The sequence below is a fragment of the Rhinoraja longicauda genome, chromosome 26, assembly GCF_053455715.1.
Source record: "Rhinoraja longicauda isolate Sanriku21f chromosome 26, sRhiLon1.1, whole genome shotgun sequence".
In the NCBI taxonomy this organism is placed as follows: Eukaryota; Metazoa; Chordata; class Chondrichthyes; order Rajiformes; family Arhynchobatidae; genus Rhinoraja; species Rhinoraja longicauda.
In genome coordinates this window covers 22,095,220-22,118,235 of record NC_135978.1, presented here as the reverse complement: position 1 = coordinate 22,118,235, position 23,016 = coordinate 22,095,220, and the positions used below count along the sequence as shown (strand labels likewise).

Below are 23,016 nucleotides of genomic sequence, written 5' to 3'. Positions count from 1 at the left end.
CTCAGATGAACAGCCACCGGGAGGCTGTCTGAGGCACGAGGCTGTCTGAGGCACGAGGCAGTCCCTGCGTATGTCCATGTGGGGAAGGAGGGGTTTTGCAGGGGCACGAATAAAGCATATCACCTCCCATCCTTTTTGTGTCTACATGTCTTTATTTCTCTCATTACAGCCACAGAGATACTAAGAGTGCCTCTGGATAGGCTATGGTTGCTAAAGCTCTATAATGATTATTTTACTGTGCGAACTGGTCATTCAGGCAAAATTGAAGCAGTCCAAAGCAAACCAGGATCAGAACTGGAATCAACAGCAAAAGCTGTGAGACTCCAGCACAATACAATTTCTGCTGTTTCCTGCTTAATCCCCCAACATTGCTAAAGGAAAAATAAAATATTTTTTTACCTGCAGAAAAACCAACTAGGAACAGCACATAGACAAACAGGAAATGCACCACATCACTTATCAGGATCTGAAAGAGTGAAATAACAACTGTGAAACAATCACAGGAAGAGACACCAAATCTGAAGTGCAACAAGTTGAGTGATACCCAAACAAAACAGAGTTTAGAGAACTGCGGTCTGGTCTCATTGGGTTGACAATGTACATTCAGATTAATGCACAATAATCTTTTGCCTATTGTAACCATCCCAATCCACCCATTAAAACGTGGGTAGGCAAAATGGATTATAAATATCCTCCCTCTCCCCCCCCCCCCTCTCTCTCCCTCTCTACCTCTACCCCTCTCTCTACACAGATGCTGCCTGACCTGCTGAGTATTTCTTGCACTTTGTTTTATTTATTCCTTTATTACCCTTCCAATTGTCCCCTTGGAGGCCAAAGGCTTACCATGAACGAGGTGACATATCATGGGTATCCAGTTTAATAAAACAGCTACATGTACACAGCAAGACCCTACAGCTGAAACCAAACTGCTGCCAACAGGGGCTTCAGATATACGGTATGATCTGCTTCTCTTTGAAGCTCATTGATGGACAGGGAAATGGCACCTTGGTCTCAAGGCTTAATCTTCCTGGTCGGCTACATTGATTTTCTCCACATTAGTGACTTCCCCCTGACATTCCACACACCACTCAATTTAAAGATAATTGAGAATGGGTAATCAATGCTATGCTTGCCTAGATCCCAAAAATCAAATGAAGGGGAAGAAAGAAAGTCCTAGCTTGCTCCCCCCCCCCCCTTCCTGTACTTTGGACTTCTACCCTGCTGTTGCAAAAGGAAGGGCCTTGCCCTTCACTGCTAAGGTGCGTGCATCTTCCTCCTTTTACCCCTTGGCCTCTCCCTCTACAAAACCTGGCGTACCTCCACCTTTTGCTGATTACTTTTGCCAGGTGCATTACAAGTGGCTTTCACTGTGTGTGGATCCTCCCACAAGTCCTCTCTGTTTACACTTCCCATCTTCTGCACGGGTCCCTCTGTTCTCCGGCAAATCTCTTCATTCTAACAGATGCAAAACACAAGGTGTCGCAGGAACTGCAGGTCAGGCAGCATCTGTGGAGGGAATGGACAATCAATGTTTTGGGTCAGGACCCTTCAGACATTGTAGTGTAGGGGAGATGGGGGATTGATTGCCAGTGTGCTTAGTAAGAGAAAGACAAGAGATGTAATGGGGACAAAGTGTGTCAGATGAGGAGAGAAGTGAAATGTAAAGCTGGAGGGAGGGATGTACGAGGAAAGGGATGGGGGGAGTGGAGCAGGGAGAAGAAAGAAGGGCGGGATGTTGTTGGGGAAATGGGGGCGCACCAGTGTGATGACACAGAGGAAAGTAAGGGGGAAAGGGTCCCAACCCAAAACATCGCCTATCCATTCCTTTCACAGATGCTGCCTGACCTGATGAGTTCCTCCAGCGCTTTGAGTTTTCTAGTATCTGCAAGATTCAAGATTCTAGTATCTGCAGTTCCTTGTGCCTCTTTTCTAACAGATAAATCCCCCTTTTCTAACAGGTAAATCCCCCTTCCATTTGCCGTCTTTTTGCTCCATTATTCCGTTACCTCTGTTCCACTATCTCTTTTGAACAGCATGCCCCATCCTGAGCGCTTACCTTCTGCAGCATGACGCTGTAGATTCCCAGGCTCTGGAATCCCCGGGTGTAGTAGAGGATATTAATCCAGCCGAGAGCCAGTGCTCCCATCAGAGTTGCTCGCTGGAGATCGGCACCGATACAGTACAAGACAGCTGAGCATGCCACCAGCCCAGCCTGCAGAAAGCTGCAAGGCCAGAGAAAAACATCCTGTTTAAACATAGTCATAGAGCACTGAAACATGCCCTTCGACCCAAATTGTCCATGCTGACCAAGATGCCCCATCTGAGCTAGTTCTATTTGCCTGCATTTGGCCCATGTCCTGCTATGCCTTTCCTGTCCATGTAAGTGTTCAAATGTCTTTTAAATGCTGTTATAGTACCAGCCTCAACTACCACCCGCTGTGTGAAAAAGATGCCCTTCAAGTTCCTATTAAAACTTTCCCCTCTCACCTTAAACCTACGTTTTTCAATTCTTGACTCCTCTACTCTGGGTAAAAGACACCATTCATTCATCCCAGATAGACACAAAATGGTGGAGTAACTCAGCGGGGCAGGCTAAAGAAAGGTCTTGACCCGAAATGTCACTCATTCCTTCTCTCCAGAGATGCTGCCTGTCCTGCTGAGTTACTCCACCATTTTGTGTTTATCTTCGATTTAAACCAGCATCTCCAGTTCCTTCCTACACATACATTCACCCCATCTGTTCATAGTGCTATACAGCAAGGAAACCAGCAGCTCCATACCGATCAGGTTTGCAGTACTGGGCTACTCCTATTTGCCTACATTTGGCCCATAACCCCCTAAACCCTTCCTATCCACATATCTGTACAAGTGTTATCTTCAATACACAAAGCACTCCATAATGAGGTATCGTGGAGTCCTACAGCACAGAAACAGGCCCTTCGGCAATGGCATGTTGTCGGAAGTACCATGCTACCATTGTAGTGCAGCCGAATCAGCAAGACTGTGCACAGTGAGATCCCATAGACAACAATGTGGAAAATGGGCAAATGTTTTATGTTAGAGATAAATACAGGGAACATTTGCCACACCACCGGCTCCTTCGACAGCTTCAATAGGCATCACATTCTGAGGGGGAAGGCACTCAAAAAATGTCTCAGCCAAGACTTGGGTCCATATCTCCAGAAGGATACTTGGCTCTCCAACCTCATCCGAGGGGGTGGTCACGTACGTTCCACGCCAGTAACAGCAAGAGTTGGCATAAGCTTCTGGCCTAGACAGAAAAGGCAAGGGATCGTGCCAAGAATCTTGCCCCTCTGCACTCCTGATTGCAGCAAGCTGTGTAGTGATGTTCTGGCTACAACATGGATGGGCAGTTGGTGGGGGAGAGAGCACAGGACATGTGGGGCTACTCTGAAAGGAGCCAGATACAGTGGACACTGCTGTCTGTGCTCCTGCCTTTGCACGAAGGAGAGGCTAGCTCTCCAGTATCTGTCCAGAAGACATACTCTGGGCGAGGAGGATCAAATTTAAACTTTCCTTTGTATTTTGCAGCTTAGTTTAGAGATACAATGCGGAAACAGGCCCTTTGGCACACCGAAGTCTGCACACAAACACAATCCTACACACAGTAAGGACAATTTATAATTTTACCAATGCCAATTAACCCACAAACCTGTACGTCTTTGGAGTGTGGGAGGACCCGGAGTAAACCCACACAGGTCACAGGGTGAACATACAAACTGCACAGACAGCACCCGTAGTCAGGATCGAACCCAGGTCTCTGGCGCTGTAAGGCAACAATTCTACTGCTACACCACTGTGCTGCCCTCAGAGTTGAAGGTGAAACAGAAAGACCTGGATGTTAACAAGAAACTCACAACAGTATGTGGAACCAGGCATCTGTCACCACTGACTGGAGGTCTGAGAGTCGCAGCTGGCTGATCATCGCAATCTGCAAAGGGGGAAAAGGAAACATGTAACTGTCAACACCACCGTAACGGTAATCAGCCACTTATACAACTAACAATTACACGACTGTGAAGTTTGCGCCTTCTCCCAGTGACAGCATGGGTTTCCTCCAAGTGCTCCTGTTTCATAGAAACATAGAAAATAGGTGCAGGGGTAGGCCATTCGGCCCTTCGAGCTTGCACCGCCATTCAATATGATCATGGCTGATCATCCAACTCAGTATCCCGTACCTGCCTTCTCTCCATACCCCCTGATCCCTTTAGCCACAAGGGCCACATCTAACTCCCTCTTAAATATAGCCAATGAACTGGCCTCAACTACCTTCTGTGGCAGAGAATTCCACAGATTCACCACTCTCTGTGTGAAAAAAAACGTTCTCATCTCGGTCCTAAAAGACTTCCCCCCTTATCCTTAAACTGTGACCCCTTGTTCTGGACTTCCCCAACATCGGGAACAATCTTCCTGCATCTAGCCTGTCCAACCCCTTAAGAATTTTGTAAGTTTCTATAAGATCCCCCCTCAATCTTCTAAATTCCAGCGAGTACAAGCCGAGTCTATCCAGTCTTTCTTCATATGAAAGTCCTGCCATCCCAGGGATCAATCTGGTGAACCTTCTCTGTACTCCCTCTATGGCAAGAATGTCTTTCCTCAGATTAGGAGACCAAAACTACGCAATACTCCAGGTGTGGTCTCACCAATGCCCTGTACACCAATTCCTCCTACATTCCAAAAGACGTGCAGTTTTGTAGGTTAATCGGCCACTGTAATTTTCCCCTAATATGTAGGGAGTGGATGGGAAAGTGGGATAACAGAGTTAATGTGAATGGGTGATCAATGGGCTTGGTGGGCCAAACGGCTTATTTCCATGCTGTATAACTAAACTAACCCAACTCATCCCAAGTCAGCTCATCAAACCAAATCGACCCATCCCAATGTAGACGCGAGTCTGAAGAAGGGTTCCGACCTGAAACATCACCTGTTCCTTCTCTCCAGAGATGCTACCAGACCTGATGAGTTGCTCCAGCACTTTCTGCCTATCCAGCATCTGCAGGTCTTTCCTACGCAAGGAACTACAGTTGCTGCTTTAAAAAAAAAAAGACACAAAATGCTGGAGTTCCTCAGCACTTTCGTTGTGAAGAGGGGTCCCAACCCAAAACATCACCTATCCATATTCTCCAGAGATGCTGCCTGACCCGCTGAGTTACTCCAACACTTTGTGTCAACTCATCACAAAGTTGGCTCAAACTAATTCACAGTTGACTCCCAAAGTCAGCTCATGACACCAACCCGCCCATCTCTGCAGAAGCCAAATTGTAACCAAGATGACAAAGCAATTGAACCAAACCTATCTAATCCCACAAAACCAGCCAAACGAAACACTGCAATGCGAAAAGAGCAATCTGTCTTTAGGATACGAGAGGAAACCGGAGCACCCGAGCAATCACAAGGAGAACCTGCAAACTCCACACAGACAGCACCCAAAGTCAGGATCAAACCAAGGTCTCTGGCGCTGTTGGGCAGCAACTCTACCATTAACCTGCCAGACCTACACGTACAGTGCAACCCAAGGTAAATACTCTTTACTTACCTCCATGATCAATATAATACAAGCCCACAGTAGAATGACCATCCGTCCATTCAATTGCCATATTGTGGTTGTGGCATTCACCTGAAAGGGAGACTGAGAAAACATGTCCACTGGATTAAATACAGTAAAGTGCAAGGATTTCTTGCTCCTTAGCTGAGAGGCACCAATAATGCTTATTTTTCATTTGGTTTCTTCCGGGAGGGACACCTCAGCCTCTACTCCCACCGTCAGATCCTAATCCCAGGATCTTACACCGCCTGACCTCCATCTCAAACCTGCCTCAGCTCCTTTGAATCCTTTGGAAGATGGTGGCATGTTGTTTTCCTGAACCACAGCAGTCGTGGTGAAGATGCTCCCACAGTGCTGTCAAGGAGGGAAACAGGCGATACAAGCGAGGATGCTAGGAGGGGAATCTGCGGGTGGTGGCGTTCCTGTGAACATGTTTGCCACTTTGCTGGTGGCAATGATCGCAGGTTTGGGTGGTGTTGAGAGTCTTTTGGGAGACCGACACCAGCGCATCTTGTAAATGAACAAAGCAAGATCTATCTGTTCACTGACATTTACAAGAGCATTAACCCAAAAGTTTAGCTCCCTCCCCCCACCAAGACCTACTGATCTGCTGAGTATTTTGAACCACCATTTACCTCATTGGAGACCATCGGACTATCTTTAATCGGGTTTTACCTTGCACTAAACATTATTCCCTTTTATCCTGTATCTGTACACTGCGTGCGGCCTGACTGTAATTATGTACAGTCTTTCCGATAGCTGGATAGCACGCAACAAAAAAGCCTTTCACTGTACCTCAGTACACCAGGCCATAAACTAAAATAAAAAATAAACTAAAAATATTTGCTTTCTCCATTCCCGCTGACAGCAGAGGTAACATTTCAGAAGTATTTCTCTGACATAAAGATGCTGTAATATGCAAGATATTCTCCTGTTTGGAGGAAATTCTCACCTCATAGGTGTGTGTTTCGTCATAATAAATACTTGTGAAAGTGGTTATGTACAACACGTAGAACAGGCAGCTAGCTGTGAACATGTAAATGGCAAACCTCTCCCACTTCTGTTGGAGCAGATTGTTCAGTGGTTCGACAGACAGCAGTAGGTGGCGGTTCTAATGCAGGGGGAGTGGGGGGAAAGAAGAGATAGTTAGATCCACCCGGTTACAGAATGGAGATGTGTAAAATATCAAAACTAGGGCATCTTAAAGGTAATCCACAACAAAAAACAGCAACTCACAAAGTGCTGGAGGAACTCAGCAGATCATGCAGCATCTGGGGAGGGAATGGACAGGCGACATTTCGAGTAGGGAAGCTTCTTCAGACTGATTGGGACACAAAGGGCCCTGACCTGAAATGTCACCTGTATATTCCTTCCACCCACTAAGTTACTCCAGCAGTTTGTGATTTGCTCAAGAATCCAGCATCTGCAGATTGATGTGTCTCCAAAACAACAAACGCTGGAAATATTCAGCAGCCCCAGGATGCACCTTGGGGGAGAGAAACAAAGTCAATCTTCAAGGTCAAAGACCTTTCCTGAAATCGGGGAAGGGGAGAAAAACAGCTCGTTAAGCTGCAGGGCCGAAGGACTGGATGTCTCCAATAGGGCAAAGCCAGAGTGGCCATGGGGATAAACTGTAAACAGTTTATCTGGTCAAGGCATGAATCAGAGCATAGAAGACAACAGTATAGCACAGGAACAGGCCCTTTGGTCCAAATTGTCTGAATCAAACATGATGCCAAGATAAACTAATCATGATCCATACCTATCTAAACGCCTCTTGAGCATCACCATCTTATGTGCCTCCATCACTCCTGGCAACACATCCTGGGCACACACCACATTTTGTGTAAAACATCTTGTCCCACACACTTCCTTTAAACTTTGCCCCTTTCACCTTAAACCTACGCCCTCTAGTCTTTTGACATTTCCACCCTGCAAAATAGGTTCTATGTCTAACCATTCTATGCTTCTCATAATTTTATATATTTCTGTCAACCTCTGGCATTCCAGAGAAAACAATCTGTCCGTCCAACCTCTCTTTATAACTCGTACCATAAAATCCAGACAGCTTTCTGGTAAACCTCTGTTACACCTTTTCAAAAGCCTCCACACCCTTCCTGTAATGGGTTAACCAAAACTGCAAGCAGTGCTCCAGATGAGACCTAACCAAAGTCCTATAAAGCAGCAACATGACTTCCTAACTCTTCTGCCCAATGTCTCGACCAATGAAGGCAAGCGTACCACATTCCTTCTTTACCACTATCTAGTTTTGTTGCCACTTTCAGAGATCTGTGGACGAACCCCAAGATCTTTCTGTAAATCAGTGCCTTTAAGGGTCTTGCATTTAGCTGCATACTTTTCCCTTACATTTGACCACCCAAAGTGCCTCACACTTGCTCCGGTTAAACTCCATCTGCCATTTCTCTGCTAATTTCTGTAGCTGGTTTATATAGATTCAACTTGTTTGAGAGTGAGAACATAGACAAAAGAGTGGTGACCAAGAGACTGCAGATGCCAGAATCTTAAGGGGAAAAAAAACAAACTGCTGGAAAAACTCTGTAATGGAAGCGGCTTATTGTTACATGTACTGAGATACAGTGGCCTGAAACAGAGTCTGTCCATTTCCTGCATAGATGCTGCCTGACCCGCTGAGTTCCTCCAGCAGTTTGTTTTTGCCCACCCTCCCCACGTAGAAGAGAATTTTTTTTATTTTTTAAATGCAGAGGAGGGAGACATGTGGCCAGGTCAGACAGGGCACCTCCTCCACTCCCAGAGTAAGGAGAGAAAGGTCCAAACAAGCGGAGTTGTTATCACAGATGGTCGACTGATCTGGACAGGGAAGTCAATTGTCTAAAGTTATGGAATTCAATATCGTCTTCCTATGAGGTGCTAATGGTGCATTGAGAGCAAAGAGGTAGTCGTCGAGTTGTACAGCACGAGGACAGACCCTTCAGCCTGGCCTATCTATGCTGACCAAGTTGGAATATTGGGCTAGTCCCATTTACCTGCATTTGGTCCATATGCCTCTAAAACCTTCCTATACATGTATCTGTCCCAATGTCTTTTAAAAGTCGTAATTGTATCCGCTTCCATGGTTTCCTCTGGCAGCACATTCCAGACACGGACTACCTACCCTCTGAGTGAACCAGTTGCCCCAGAGGTACTTCTCAAATATCATCTTCTCACCTTAAACCTATGTCCTCTAGTTCTTGACTCCTCTATCCGAGGAAAACGACTGTGAGCATTCACATTATCCATGCCCCTCGTGATCTTGTACACCTCAATAAGGTTCCCTCTCAGCCCCCTATGTTTCAAAGAAAAATGGAAACGGCCGATGCAGCTTCTCCCCATCACTCAAGCCTGCAAGCCCAGGCAACATCCTGGTGAATCCCTTCTGCACCAACTAATGATGTCCTTCCTCTAGCTGGATGAGTAGAACTACACACAGTAATTGAGCTGTACAATTGTGTCCCGTACTCAATACCCTTCCCAATGAAGCCAAGCGTGCCTTCTCACCACACTGTCCACCTGAGTCACCACTTTAACCATGCGCCTGTACTCCCAGATCTCTTTTCTGTGACACTCTCCATGGCTCTACCATTTACTGTCCTGGTTTGATATACCGCAATGCAACACCTCACAGGTCAGAACTAAATTCCATTCGCCATTCCTTGGCCCACCTTCCCAACCAATCTAGATCTTGTTGTACACTTAGATATCCTTCCTCACTGTCTACTCTGCCATCCATTTTGGTGTCACATTAAAATTTACTAACAATGTTAACTACATTATTATCCAAATCGCTAAAATGGAGAACAAACAGCAGTGGATCAGCACCATCCCCTGCAGCACACCACTGGTTACAAGCCTCAAACCAGAATACCAACTATCCACCACCCTAACCCAATCTTTGATCAGACTTTACCTTTTTCTAAACGTTATTCCCGTTATCGTGTATCTGTACACTGTGGATGGCTCCATTATAAACATGTATTGATTTTCAGCTGGCTGGTTAGTACACAAAAGCTTTTCACTGTACCGCAGTACACGTGACAAGCCAGTTATGAATCCAATTGGATTCCTTGTGATCGAACCTTCCAGACTAGCCATCCATGCGGGACCTCATTCAAGGCTTTACCAAATTCCATACGAAACAACATCCACTGCCCTGCCCTCATTAATCCTCTTGGCGACCTCTTTAAAATGCTCCATCAGATTTGTGAGACACTATTTCCCACACACAACATGAGAGTCGATTTCAGATAGCGTCAATGGTTTGTCTCCAATATTACTCAATGAGGATGTTGGGAAACAAGTAGAGGGAGACCACGGGAATTAGAAACCTGATGCAAGGGTCTTGACCTGAAACGTCAACCCTTTTACCTCCACAGATGCTGCTCCACCTACTAAGTTCTTCCAACACATCAGGTAGTGTCTGTGGAGGGACAAAGTGTTATCATTTCAAGTTGAAGATCTGCTGACAACAGATCTAATGAAAGAGTGTCGATAGGAAACATGAACTTTGTTTCTCTCTCCAGTGATGTTGAGTGTATCCAGCATTCTCGTGTTTGGATTATATTTTCAGCCTCTGTGAGATTTTAGTTTTGAATTAAAGTCAAATTAGGGGAAGAAGCAGGAATAAACAAGTGGGAAGGAATAGCGGGATTACGAGAAAGAACACGGGTTTGGAGAAGCGAGAAAAGGATAACAAATTTTTTTAAACACGAGGTTAATAACAGGAATGAGACCACAACATGGATTGGTCCTTTTTTTTTGCCTCAGAGAGGTTGTAGCAAAGTAAATCCCTGTGTTGGAAAGATTCTAATGCTGTTGATTATTGCCCCCAGCTACTGACAGGGATCTCTGGGGTAATTAGCATTCACTTTTTAATCCCTCTTAAATACTGGGGGAGGATGGGGGGGGTTCAGACTCAGTCAGAATCTGGTCCTGTGGAAGGTGCTCGCCAACTAATCACTTTAAATCTGGGATTGTTGCCAGACAGGATTTGTAGATGGGATTGTATTGCAGATCAGCCACGACCTGACAGAGACTGAAACTGCTGATCCAGGAGTCCTGAAAGTGTGATGCTGAGGCAGGGGGCAGGTGGGGAAATAAACAGGCAAGTAAGCAAAATGTGTAGGAAGGAACTGCAGACGAAATGTGTGGGAAGGAATTGCAGATGCTGGTTTAAACCGAAGATAGACACAGAAAGCCGGAGTAACTCAGAGGGACAGGCAGCATCCCTGGAGAGAAGGAATGGGTAATGTTTCGGGTCAGGACCCTTCTTCAGACTGGAACTGGTACTGCAGATGCTGGTTTACACTGAAGATAGACACAAAATGCTGGAGTAACTCAGCGGGACAGGCAGCATCTCTGGAGAGAAGGAATGGGTGACGAAGAAGCATCTCGACCCGAAACATCACCCATTCCTCTCCAGAGAAGCTGACTGAGACATAGTTTGGAGCCAAGCTGGGACGTGGGTCAATGTCTGACATTGCCCTGCGCTGGCAAAGCAATAGAGAACTCTAAAGGAAGGTCACAGCAGGGGGACCAGGGATACGTTGGGGTAAGCTTGCCTGGATTTTGGTGTTGAACACCACGATTTTCAGAACAGACATCTGTTCACTGGTATCCACGCCCGAGATGTCGTAGAGTGATGAGGTAACGGGGCCGTAAGCCCAATCCGTGACCTTCCTGGAGAGCTTGAGGTGTTGCTTGTCCTTCATCTCACGGTTGAGGATATTTCGGAATATCTGCAAGAACAGAATGTCAACTATTGACGCTGACCAGGAGAAGGCATTTACAGAGGCAGGCTGTGTTGCCGTGGGGTGGTGCAGAGGGAGTGATGTACTGTCATGGAGAGAGTATTGAGTCAGAGATGATTTAAGTGCTTTGACACAATTGTCATTGCGTTGAACTCCATGAGCTTCCCACCATCCAAGCGATCTACAGGAGGCACTGCCTCAAAAAGGTGGCCAACATCAAAGACCCACGCCAGCCTGGCCACGCTCTCATCTCGCTGCTACCATCGGGAAGAAGGTAGAGCAGCTTGAAAACCGTGATCATTGGGTTCAGGAACAGTTTCTTCCTTACAGCCATCAGGTTCTTGAACCACACCGCACAACCCTAACCTCAACTACGGACTTCTATGGATTGATTTTGGTTGCACTAAAGACTATGTTTTTTTTTTGCACAAGTATTGATTTATTGAAGTTTTACTCATTACATGTTATTTCTGTGTATTATGTTTACAGGCCCATTATGCTACTGCAAATAAAAATATAATTGTTCCATTGTCAGTATATAAAACTAACAATATCCATGTGATTTATGCAGATGAGCTGCACTCATTCTCTCACATGCTGAGATTCGCGCATATAATTATGTAAATCAGGCAGTGTCCTGGGACTTGAAAAATAAAGTCCCAGGTTTTGTTCCCAACACAAGTGGACTCGAGCCTTATTTCGACTAATATGTGGTAAATTTACCTTTATTGTAAGAGGGCACAAAACAAAACATGGTGTCAGAAGTGGGATTTGTTCTCCAGTTTTCTTCAGATCCACCCGATTACGTCAGATTAGAAGTCTTGACTCTGTCTCAACTTCATATGATCTCTCATCCAGTCGTTTCTGCACTGTTGCTCTCTGCCATCTGGTATCTCCTAATTTATAGGGTTTGAGTCTTACGACATCACCATCTTCTAGGATTGGCAGATCCTTGGCATGCCGGTTGTAGATCTTTGACTGTTTTCGTTGCAAATCCTTCATCTTTTTCCTCTCTTCTGTGAGTATCTCTGTGCCTTGTGGTTTGAGGAGGTTTGATGTGGTCGGAAGTGTCGTTAATGTTCTCCTTCCATGTAGTCTTGGTGCTGGACTACTGTTCACTCCTTGTGCCGGGGTGTTGTGCAGTTCCAGTATCACCAAGTAGACATCTGTCTTGGAGTGAGTGGTTTTCTTCAGTACTCACTTAGCTGCCTTGACTTCCGATTCCACCTTTCCGTTAGTTGGCTATGTCTTGGAGAAATTGTACAGTGGTAAAATTCCCATTTCCTGGCAAATTTCCTGGCAAAAGGGGCGCAGCGGTAGAGTTGCTGCCTTACAGCGAATGCAGCGCCGGAGACTCAGGTTCGATCCTGACTACGGGTGCTGTACTGTACAGAGTTTGTACGTTCCCCCCGTGACCTGCGTGGGTTTTCTCCGAGATCTTCGGTTTCCTCCCACACTCCAAAGACGTACAGGTTTAATTGGCTGGGCAAATGTAAAAATTGTCCTTAGTGGGTGTAGGATAGTGTTAATGTATGGGGATCGCTGGGCGGCGCGGACCCGGTGGGCCGAAGGGCCTGTTTCTGCGCTGTATCTCTAAATCTAAAAGAAATCTAAAATTTGGCGAACTCCTCTGATGAGAACTGTTTCCCGTTGTCGCTTACCACAGTGCTGGGAATTCCATATCTTGCGAAGTGGTTCTTGAGTTTGACAATGACTGTCCTGCTGGTCAAGTCATATAGTCTGTCAATTTCCCAGAAGTTTGATAGATAGTCAACTGTGATTAAGTAATTCTTTCCCTCAAGTTTGAACAGACCACTTTCTCCCATGGTTGATCTGGGATGTCATGTGGCATCGGAGTTTCTTTCTGATTCTGTTGTTCGTATGTCCTGCAAGCTTCACAGGTTGAAATGAACTGTTTCACATCGGAGTTCATTCCGGGCCAGAAAATGCACTCTCTAGCTCGTCTGAGGGTTCCTTCCACTCCTAGGTGAGAGGTGTGGAGTGTCTCCTTCATCTCTTTGCGTAGAGTGATAGGGATTACAACTCTCTCTCCTCTGAACACTAGGCCGTCTTGCACACTCAACTCGTCTCTGACGTTGAGGTACGGTTGTGACGTTGAAGTACGGATGTGCTGCCTCTGGGGTTTCTGATTTGTGATCTGGCCATCCATTTTGGATTACTGTCTTAACGGTCTGTAGTGTTTCGTCTTCCCTGGTATGGGCTTGGATGCGTTTGACCTTGTCCTCTCCCATGCTCAAGGACTCAACTACGTTGACATCAGTGAATCTGGTCGATCCTATGGTGTCTGGGATGTATGCTCGGGAGAGTATGTCTGCTGGATACATATCTTTTCCCTTTACCCATTTTATCTCGATGTCATTGTGTAGCATCCTCATCATCATGCCCTGAAGACATCTTGGTGCTCTATGCAGAGGCTTTTTGAAGATGGTCACTTTCCACGATCACTCTCTGTCCGTAGGTGTACTGATGAAAGCGCTCAAGGGCAAACACTATTGCTAGTGCCTCTTTCTCAATCTGAGCATATCTCTGCTCGGTTGCCATCAATGCTTGACTCACATAGGACAGCAGTTGTCCTTTCTGCACGAGTGTTGCACCTAGACCTGTCTTGCTTGCATCACATTGTATGGTCAGCTGTTCATCTGGTGTGTAGTACGCCAGGATAGGTGCCGTTGTCAACAGCTCCTTGATTTTTGACATTGCCATGTCATGTTTTGCTGACGATTCCCACTCTGCATCCTTGCGGGTCAATCTCCTCAAATCGAATGTGTCCGACAACATTGGCAGGAATCTTGCCAAGTAGTTTACACTGCCTTATAATCTTTGGATCTCTGTTGGATTTGTTGGGTTGGCCATCTCTAGGATATCTTGGATCTTTTACGTGTCCGGTTTCCGGCCACGATCCGTAACTATGTGTCGTAGGAATGTGATACAAGTAGTCTTCACTACCAACTTCTTCTGGTTCAGCTTGATGCCTTTGTCTCTGCATCGCTGAAGAAGATTTTCCAGTCTTGCATCGTGATTTCTTTCTGCATCTTCTCTGTTGTCTCCTACTCCGAATAGGATGATGTCGTCTGCAACACATTCCACTCCCTCTAATCCTTCTCGGGCTTGTTGCAGCTTCTTCTGGAAGATCTCTGCACTCACCTTCAGTCCGAATGGCAATCTCTTCCAGCGATATCTCCCAAAGGGGGTGGTCATGGTAGTTAGGAAACTGTTCTCCTTCTCTAGTTCGCAGTGGAGGGACACTGACTTCAGATCGAATTGGGAGAAAATCTTCGCCTCCGACAGCTCAGGGAGTACGTCCTCTATGACTGGTAGTCTGTGGACCTCCTATTTCAGGACTTTGTTGAGGGGTCTAGGATCTATGCAGAACCTCAACTCTATGCTGTCCTTTTTCTCTGTAACAACCAGCCTGCTACACCACTCAGTTGGTTCTTCGACTTGAGTCAAGATGTCCTGCTCGACCAGCTTCATGAGACCCATTTTTGACCTTCTTTTTCATGGCTACAGGTACTGGCTTTGCAGAACACTGTGATGGTGTCACATCCTCTGTCTGCGTTACCAATTTGACTTTGCCTGGCATCCTCCCAGGTCTTTTGTCGTCAAAGACATCTTTGTAGCTCTTGATTAATGAGTCAGCCTTGCTAATAACATTCAGGCTCTTGAAGTTCTCATAGTGAACCATGATGAGTTTCATCTGTTGTGCAGCTTTGCCGCTCAGGAGCAGTGTGAGCCAGCCTTCCTCTGCCACTATGAAGTGAGCACGGTACTTCTTGCTGTTCATCTTGTTCTGGAGTATGGCCTTGGTCCTACCTTCCGCCAGCAGATTGGATCCGTTGTACATCTTTAAGAAGATTTTCTCTCGTCTAATGTCCTCTTTGTTGGGGACTAGATCTTTGGGAATCACATTAACACTGGCACCAGAGTCCATCTGAAACTTGATGGCTTCTGTGCCGACCTGCATCTCAGGGAATAGGCCTGAAGAGGAATTGGTTCCAGCTGCATTGACCCCAATGCTACTCACAGACTCTGCGTCGGAAACGGATGGTGCGTCAGATGTCTCTACGACCTTGTGCAGACCCCGTTTCTGCGTGATCTCCTTCTTCTGCTTGCAGCAGCAGGCGAGGTGGTTTTGTCGTCCACATCTGTTGCAATCCTTCCCATACGCGGGGCATTCCTCCTTCCTGCGTATGTGCGTCCCCGCACGGAACTTGCACTTGACTGGTCCCTGATTTGTCCTCTGCGAAGGAAAATCCACCCTCTTTTCCCTCGGCTTGTGTCGTTCCACCCTGTGCAGGAACTGGAAGTGATGCACAGATTGTGCACACTGAAAAGAAAGACGCACCCGAAAGAAACACCACCACAAAGACTACGACGAGCACGTCAGGAAGTAAGGTGTTTTGTGGTGAAGGACTTACATGCCTATGAAAAGAAAGCATTAGAACATTAGCCTGTGTTAGTGAAACAAGTCACAAGTATGGCTGGGGTTGAAATTGTGAAATAAGACAGAACAGTTGTTATATTCAGTTAAACCATTTTACTAGTATGCATTATTATGAAAAGTATTTAAGTTTGCTTTATTTTGGATCGTTGGAAAGGTAAACCCAAAAAGGGAAGGTTGTAACAATATCCATGTAATTTATGCATATGAGCTGTACTCATTCTCGCACATGCTCAGACTCGCACATATAATTATGTAAATCAGGCAGTGTCCTGGGACTTGAAAAATAAAGATGGCACTGGTTTTGTTCCCAACACGAGTGGACTCGAGCCTTACTTCTCCGACTAGTATGTGCTAAGTTTACCTTTATCGTAAGAGGGCACAAAACGAAACAAAGACAATTGCACACTCTCGACTCTTGGAGCTGGAGCGGGACAGACAAGCACACACTTTGCCCCCCTGATATGGCACCATCTCTCCCAGCAGAGGTCAGCCTTGTCACACTCCACAATGAGCTCATGCAGAGATTCTCCACACTGACCCCTTGAGGCAGCACCAACCGCAGCTGAAATATGAGTGCGTGTGTATTCATGGACACAAACAAGTGTGTGCATGTGTGAATGTGCCCAATCAGTGCACGAGTACATTTGCACATTCTCTCAAGATTCTGAAAAAAGTGTCAACCACTGCACATCTGCTATTTTGTGCATCTCAATAAAGACACGTGACGAACTAAAGCACATGCATGATCAAGAGCATGTGAATGTATCTGTATATCAGTGCTCTACTTGGTGCCATGGCTGTGACTTAGACATCAATGACTAATGACTCTCAGAGAATCTCGAACCTCACCCCTCAATCTAACTCTGCAACCCTGCCCCTTAACCCAACTGTGTAGGAAGGAACTGCAGATGCTGGTTTACACCGAAGATAGACACCAAATGGTGGAATAACTCAGCACGACAGGCAGCATCTCTGGATAGAAGGAATGGGTGACATTTCGGGCCGAGACCCTTCTTCAGACTCCCCGACCCAACCCATTAAACCAATCCCCGAACTTACCCATTAACCAAACTCCCCGACCCTAGCTCTTAACATAACAAAATGAGCTGGTTTATACCAAAGATAGACAACATGTTGGAGTACCTCAGTTCGTCAGGCAGCATCCCTGGAGAACATGACTAGGTGACTTTTTGGACTGTAACCCTTCTGAGGTGTGAATGGTGGTGTAGGGGAGGGAGTTTGGGAGAAGTAGAAGTGGGATGATTCAAAGAGGGGGAAGGGCAGCAGGACCCAGTATTACCATTACAGAGGTTCCTACCTTTCTTTCTCGCCCACAGCCCCCCCCCCTACAATCAGTGTGAAGAAGGATCCCAACGTCACCTATTCGTGTTCTCCAGTGATGTTGCCTGATCCGCTGAGTTACTCCTGCATTTTGTGTCTAGCCCATAACACAACTCCCCGACATTACCCCTTAACCCAACATACCAACCCTGCCCATAACACCAGTCCCTAATGTCACAGATGTATCCTTGCCTCAAACTTGCCCAGTTTGGCAGCCAGCTGCAGCGGGGTCAGCCCCTTCTCGTTCCTGACCTCTTCAAGGTTGCTTCCTTTGTTTTCAACCAAGATCATGTTGTACATTTCCGTTACAAACTTGGTGTTGGCCTCGGTGTCATCGGCCACGGTGACCAGCGCGTGGAGCACGTTGTTCCCCACGGAATCTTGTTCCCCGATCCTGGTCTGCTGGTGGGACATGAGGAGTGACACGGTCTCGGGCTGGTTGGTGCAGGCAGCCAGGGCCAGTGGCAGCTCACCTGAGGTTGGCAACAGAAACAGCGATGACAGCTACAAACCAGTTCCACCGTTCAGGAAACACGGCCAATCCGAACCTACACCACGGCTCCCGCTTCCCAAGAGGTCTGCCCCCCCTTAACCCCACCAGCCCTTCCAACACAACCCCAGCATTAACAGGGTGTTGACAGGCGTCCCGTTCCCACTGCCCCAGGGCAAAGGACATGGGTGGTCACTTCCTTCTATGACTCCGAAACCAAAGCTCTGGCTACAATTTTCAAGCACCTTTAATAGTTCATAAGCATGTAAGTGATAGGAGCAGAAATAGGCCATTTGGTCCATCAAGTCTACTCTGCCATTCAATCATGGCTGATCTATCTTCCTCTCTCAACCCCATTCTCCTGCCTTCTCCCCGTAACCCGACACCCATACTAACAGGAACCAGAGAAACAACTTTTTCACTCAGAGGGTGGTAGCTCTATAGAACTGCCAGAGGAAGTAGTTGAGGCAGATATTATAACAACATTTAAAAGACACGTGCACATGGATAGGAAAGGTTTAGAGGAATATGGGCCAAATGTGGGCAAATGGGACTAGCTTAGATGGAGTATCTCGGTCGGCATGGATGAGTTGGGCTGAAGGGCCTGTTTCACAGCTGTATGACGCTATGACATTGCCCTGGGCTCTTCCACCACAGGCAAGCGTCTCCATAATATCCAAGAGACAGCAAACGAGGTAGAACTGCTGTCTCACAGCTTGGGTGATGTAGGTACAATCCCGATCATACCTCCTGTGACCACGTAGGTTTCTCCCGGGTCCTCCTGTTCCCTCCCACATCCCAAAGATGGACGAATGGGTTAAATGGCTGCAGTAGACCACTGGTGGTCGACGCAATTGGCGAGTGAATCCAATGGAGGTGGGGGGGGGGGGGGGGGGGGGAGGGGAAGTGGGTTTGCGCAAGAGAGATTAATTGCAGGGGTATAGGGAGACATAGAGAGGGTGAATGGGGTGGCTCCCCAGGTTGTCGGCAAAGATGCCAAGGGATAAATGGCCTCCTGCCCAGCAGTTGCTCAGGAGTTCTCAATAAACTGAGTTCTCAATAAACTAAAGATAGACATGAAAGGCTGGAGTAACTCAGCAGGACAGGCAGCATCTCTCGAGCGAAGGAATGGGTGTGGTTTTGGGTCAAGACCCCCTCAATAAACCAAAATCAGTTTACAGATCTCAGTATTTTCTCTCAGGGGCTACTCCGTCACCTTTTACAGTATCCCTGCCAAGTCACACAGCAACCCGACTTGGAAATCTATCACCATCCCTCATCGCCACTGGCGCTCAGTCCTGGAACTCCCTCCCCAACAGGGAGCACCTCCATCGGAAGGATTGCAGAGGTTCACCAGCAACCACTGAGGACTGGAAACCCGTCACCTGGAAGACCTCGGCCCCTTGAGGAAACGAGGTGCTGAGATATTGATCGGGCAACTCACCAAAATAAAAGCCACGCCGCTTTTTGCTCAGTTTGAAGAACTTGCCCGTGGCCCTGGCGTTGACGTCAGCTCCTTTCTCCAGCAGGAGGCGCACTATGTCTGGGCAGCGCCTCTCAATGGCGATGTGGAGAGCTGTCTGACCTGGGGCAAGGAAACAGAAGCAAACGTCTCCAATGCTGAGCTTGTGATCGCTCCCCAGAGTCAATCCACCAAAAACCTGCTCTTCAGCTTTTTGTGCACAGAACCCCTCCCCGATTTTCCATCCTCTCTTCCCATCTCAACCACCCTTCCCTTCCCCCCTCTCTTCCTCACCCCCACAATCAGTCCCCCTGCTCATTTACTCAGACTGCCACTCACGCTGTGGCTGCTGGGTCCCCAGCACCTCAATGCCCATTTTGCAAAGGATCTGTGATGGTGCAGGAGAAGGGAGGAGCAGAAGGAACTCACCACAAGGGCAAATGAGAGTTCTTCCATTCTGGTAGGAAAAGCAGAACACTCAGAGGAAGAACTTTTTTCCTCGTCTTAATTAATTGAAAAATACAGCACAGAGGAAGACCGTTCGGCCCATCTAGTCAACGCCAACTATCCATCACCATTCACACAAGTTCTATATTATCCCGCTTTTGCATCCACTCCCTTCACTCTAGGGAAACTCAGTGGCCGATTAACTTATCAAACCACATGCCATTGAGAAGAAACTGGTTCATCCGGAGGAAACCCACGCGGGGGAATGTGCAAGCTCCACACAGTCAGCAACCGAGGTCAGGATTGAGCCCAGGTCTCAGTGAGGTAGTGGCTCTGCCTGTTGCACCACGCTGTTACCACAAAGGCTTGGTCCAACATGTCCAAGTCCTCACCGTGACCGTGCCCCTGCTCTGCAGCCAGAGGAAACTACCTCAGCATCCACCAGTCAGCCGGGCCTCATCTTCTGCCCAAGAGCCACATTCTGCTCTTTCCCACTAGCTGATACACCAGGATTCAACTGAGCGTACTTGTTTCACTGACACCCCCTCCCCAGCACCCCTCCCCCCTCCCTCTGCCCCCATCTGCTCACATCCTTCAAGGGTCAGGCAGGGTCTGTGGAGAAACACATGGGGTGAGCAGTTCAGGTCAATGATCATCCATCGGAACTGGGGAAAGTTAGAAGTAAAGAAAGTGTACGGCATGTTCGCCTGCATCGGTCGGGACATTGAGTGCGAGAGTCAGGAAGTCACAATGCAGCTCAGTAGGACTTTAGTTTGGCTGCATTTGGAGTATTGCGTTGGCTCACAGTTCCAAGTACCCAGGCTCCATCTTGACCTGTGGAGTTTACAGGTTCTCCCTGTGACAGCGTGAGTTTCACCCAGTGCTCCAGATTTTCAAAGACGTGTGGGTCAGTAGGTTAGTTGGCCACTGGAAATTGCCAAATGTGAAGGTGAGTGATAGTATCTGCGAAGACTTAATGGGAATGTGGGGAGAAGAAAAATGATGAATGCAAGATTAGAATAAATGGGTGCGGATCGCACCAACTTGGCGTCCGGAAGGTTTGGATCCCTTCATGGATACGAATGAAATGGAGAGTAATGAGGGGAATGGTCTGAAGTTCTTCAGTCTGAAGAAGGATCTCGACCCGAAACGTCACCCATCCCTTCTCTCCAGAGATGCTGCCTGTCTCGCTGAGTTACTCCAGCATTTTGTGTCTACCTTCGATTTAAACCAGCATCTGCTGTTCTTTCCTACACGTAATGAGGGTGAATGGTCTCTTTGAAAGGTCGGGAGAAGAGAGAAGTAGAGAATGTGCCTGGTGATCAAATCTCATCAAGGGCAGCGGAAATTTCTTTTGAGTGGGGAGAGACATTTTTAGGCTTAGGTTTAGATTTATTATTGTCACGTGTACTAAAATACAGTGAAAAGCTCTGTTTTGCATGCTATCCCAACAGAACAGAACAGAACAGGTATACCTATACTTGAGTCAAGACTTCCAGATTCAGGGACAGTTTCTTCCCAGCAGTTATCAGGCAACTGAACCATCATATCACCAACTCGAGATTAGTCCTGACTTACCATCTACCCCATTGGAAACACTCAGACTATTTTTAATCAGACTTTTCTGGATTTTACTTTGCTTTAAACATTATTCCCTTTATCCTGCATCTGTGCACTGTGGAAGGCTTGATCGTAATCATGCATAGTCTTTCCGCTGACTGAGTAGCAAGCGATAAACTTTTCATTGTACCTCGGTACATTTGACAATAAACTAAACTAAACTAAATCCAAGGACAGGGGGGTACCCCATTCTTGCTCTGGGTGGGAGGAGAGTGGTTGAGAAGTTATCCAGGCAATAGAGGACCCAGGTTGACTATGGGAGAGTGGAACCACAAGTCTGGAGAAATGAAGACGTCTCAGAAATACTGGTGGAAGAGATGGGTGAGGACGGATCAAACAGGTGAACAGAATGGAGTTCCAGCCAGGGGCGGGGTGGGAGGAGCTGGATTGAGGCAATGGGCTTGGAGTGGATATTAGTCACCAACCCATCCCCCAATATGGAGATAGGGAAGTTGAGAAAGGGATTTGTGTCAGGGAGAAGAGTGTGGAAACTGGCAGCAAAGGTGATGAAACTTGTTCCGAGCAAGAAAAGGAAGCAACATCAACATCACCATCCATGCAACGGAAGAAGTGAGAAAGTCGACTTGCCTCACTGCTCCTACAGAGGGACGGAGGGTAGAGACCGGAGCGGGGGAAACTGAATGGAGTTTGACAGGATGAGGTACGTTCAGTGAGGCAAGCACAGAAGGGGAACGTGCGGACCCAGACGGACTTACTTGTGGATGATGGGGAGGAGCTAGAGAGAGGCTCCGAGACCCTGGAAGGAATGAGGTCTCCAGTGGTGTGGGAGACACGGGTCTATATTTAGCGGTGGGGTCATGGTCCCTAGGGAGGTACGAGGATGCATCTGAGAGCTGGCATTTGGCCTCTCCGAGACAGTGGTCTGATTGCTATTGACCACAGTCCCCCCTTGCATTCCTGCCCCTTGCGCTCTCTGGATGTCTTGGCCACCTCCCTCGTTCTTGCCTGCCCTCCTCTGAACCTGCAGATCTCCACTCACTCAGGACCGATGTGAATAACATTTAGTGTGTAGCGTGTTGATAAAGGCAAGGAGCCAGGTATTTTGGGAAGGTATATTTATTGGTTCGTGGGTCTCAGACGGGTCTAGTCTGCCGGAATGGCTTGGCGCCCAAACCTTGTCCTTATATCTCTGAGTCCAGGACCGCCTCCCGGGACTGGTCCATTCCCGTGCCGAGGGGTCGGTAGTAGTATGGCCCGACCCTTGGGAGCCGCCACAGTACCCCCCCCCCAGATCCGGAGGCACGAAACGCACTGGTGGTCGCACAACCCGACCGGACCGCGTACGGTAATCGGTCGACAGAGGGGCCGGCGGAGGCACAGTTGGAGAGACAGGCGGTGGGACCCGCAAAGGGGGGCGACCTCGTGGCCGAGGCTGGGCCACCCGCACCGGTTGGTCGATGTCTAAGTGGGCCGGCTTCAGGCGGTCAATTGACACGGCCTCCGGCCGGCCCCCCATGTCCAAAACAAAGGTTGTCTGCCCGTGCTCCAGCACCCGGTACGGGCCTTCATACGGCCTCTGGAGTGGCGCCTGGTGGGCGTCACGGCGCAGGAACACAAAGGCACAGTCCTGGAGGGCCGATGGCACGTAAGGGCGGAATGTCCCATGGCGGGACGTCGGCACGGGTGCGAGCTTGCCAACTCGCTCTCGGAGGCGATGTAGGGTGGATGAGGGCGGTTCCTCTCGCCCCGGCAACGAGGGCACGAACTCCCCGGGCACCGTGAGCGGAGACCCGTAGACGAGCTCCGCTGAGGATGAAGCCAGGTCTTCCTTGGGGGCAGTCCGGATGCCCAGCAAAACCCATGGTAGCTCGTCCATCCAGTCGGGGCCGGCGAGTCGCG

At 47.8% G+C, this 23,016-nt stretch overlaps 1 protein-coding gene across 1 annotated transcript in view; it reads right to left on the bottom strand.

The window, feature by feature from the left end:
• Nucleotides 1-23,016, bottom strand: part of LOC144606524 (transient receptor potential cation channel subfamily V member 3-like) — a 40,168-nt gene that overhangs the window by 6,396 nt on the left and 10,756 nt on the right. The window contains exons 4-11 of the mRNA XM_078422760.1: nt 19,072-19,212; nt 17,330-17,610; nt 11,143-11,319; nt 6,519-6,677; nt 5,558-5,650; nt 3,879-3,952; nt 2,057-2,222; nt 400-466 (exon numbers count right to left, since the gene is read on the bottom strand). Coding sequence (XP_078278886.1) covers nt 400-466; nt 2,057-2,222; nt 3,879-3,952; nt 5,558-5,650; nt 6,519-6,677; nt 11,143-11,319; nt 17,330-17,610; nt 19,072-19,212 — 1,158 coding nt within the window. The remainder of the gene's footprint in view (nt 1-399; nt 467-2,056; nt 2,223-3,878; nt 3,953-5,557; nt 5,651-6,518; nt 6,678-11,142; nt 11,320-17,329; nt 17,611-19,071; nt 19,213-23,016) is intronic.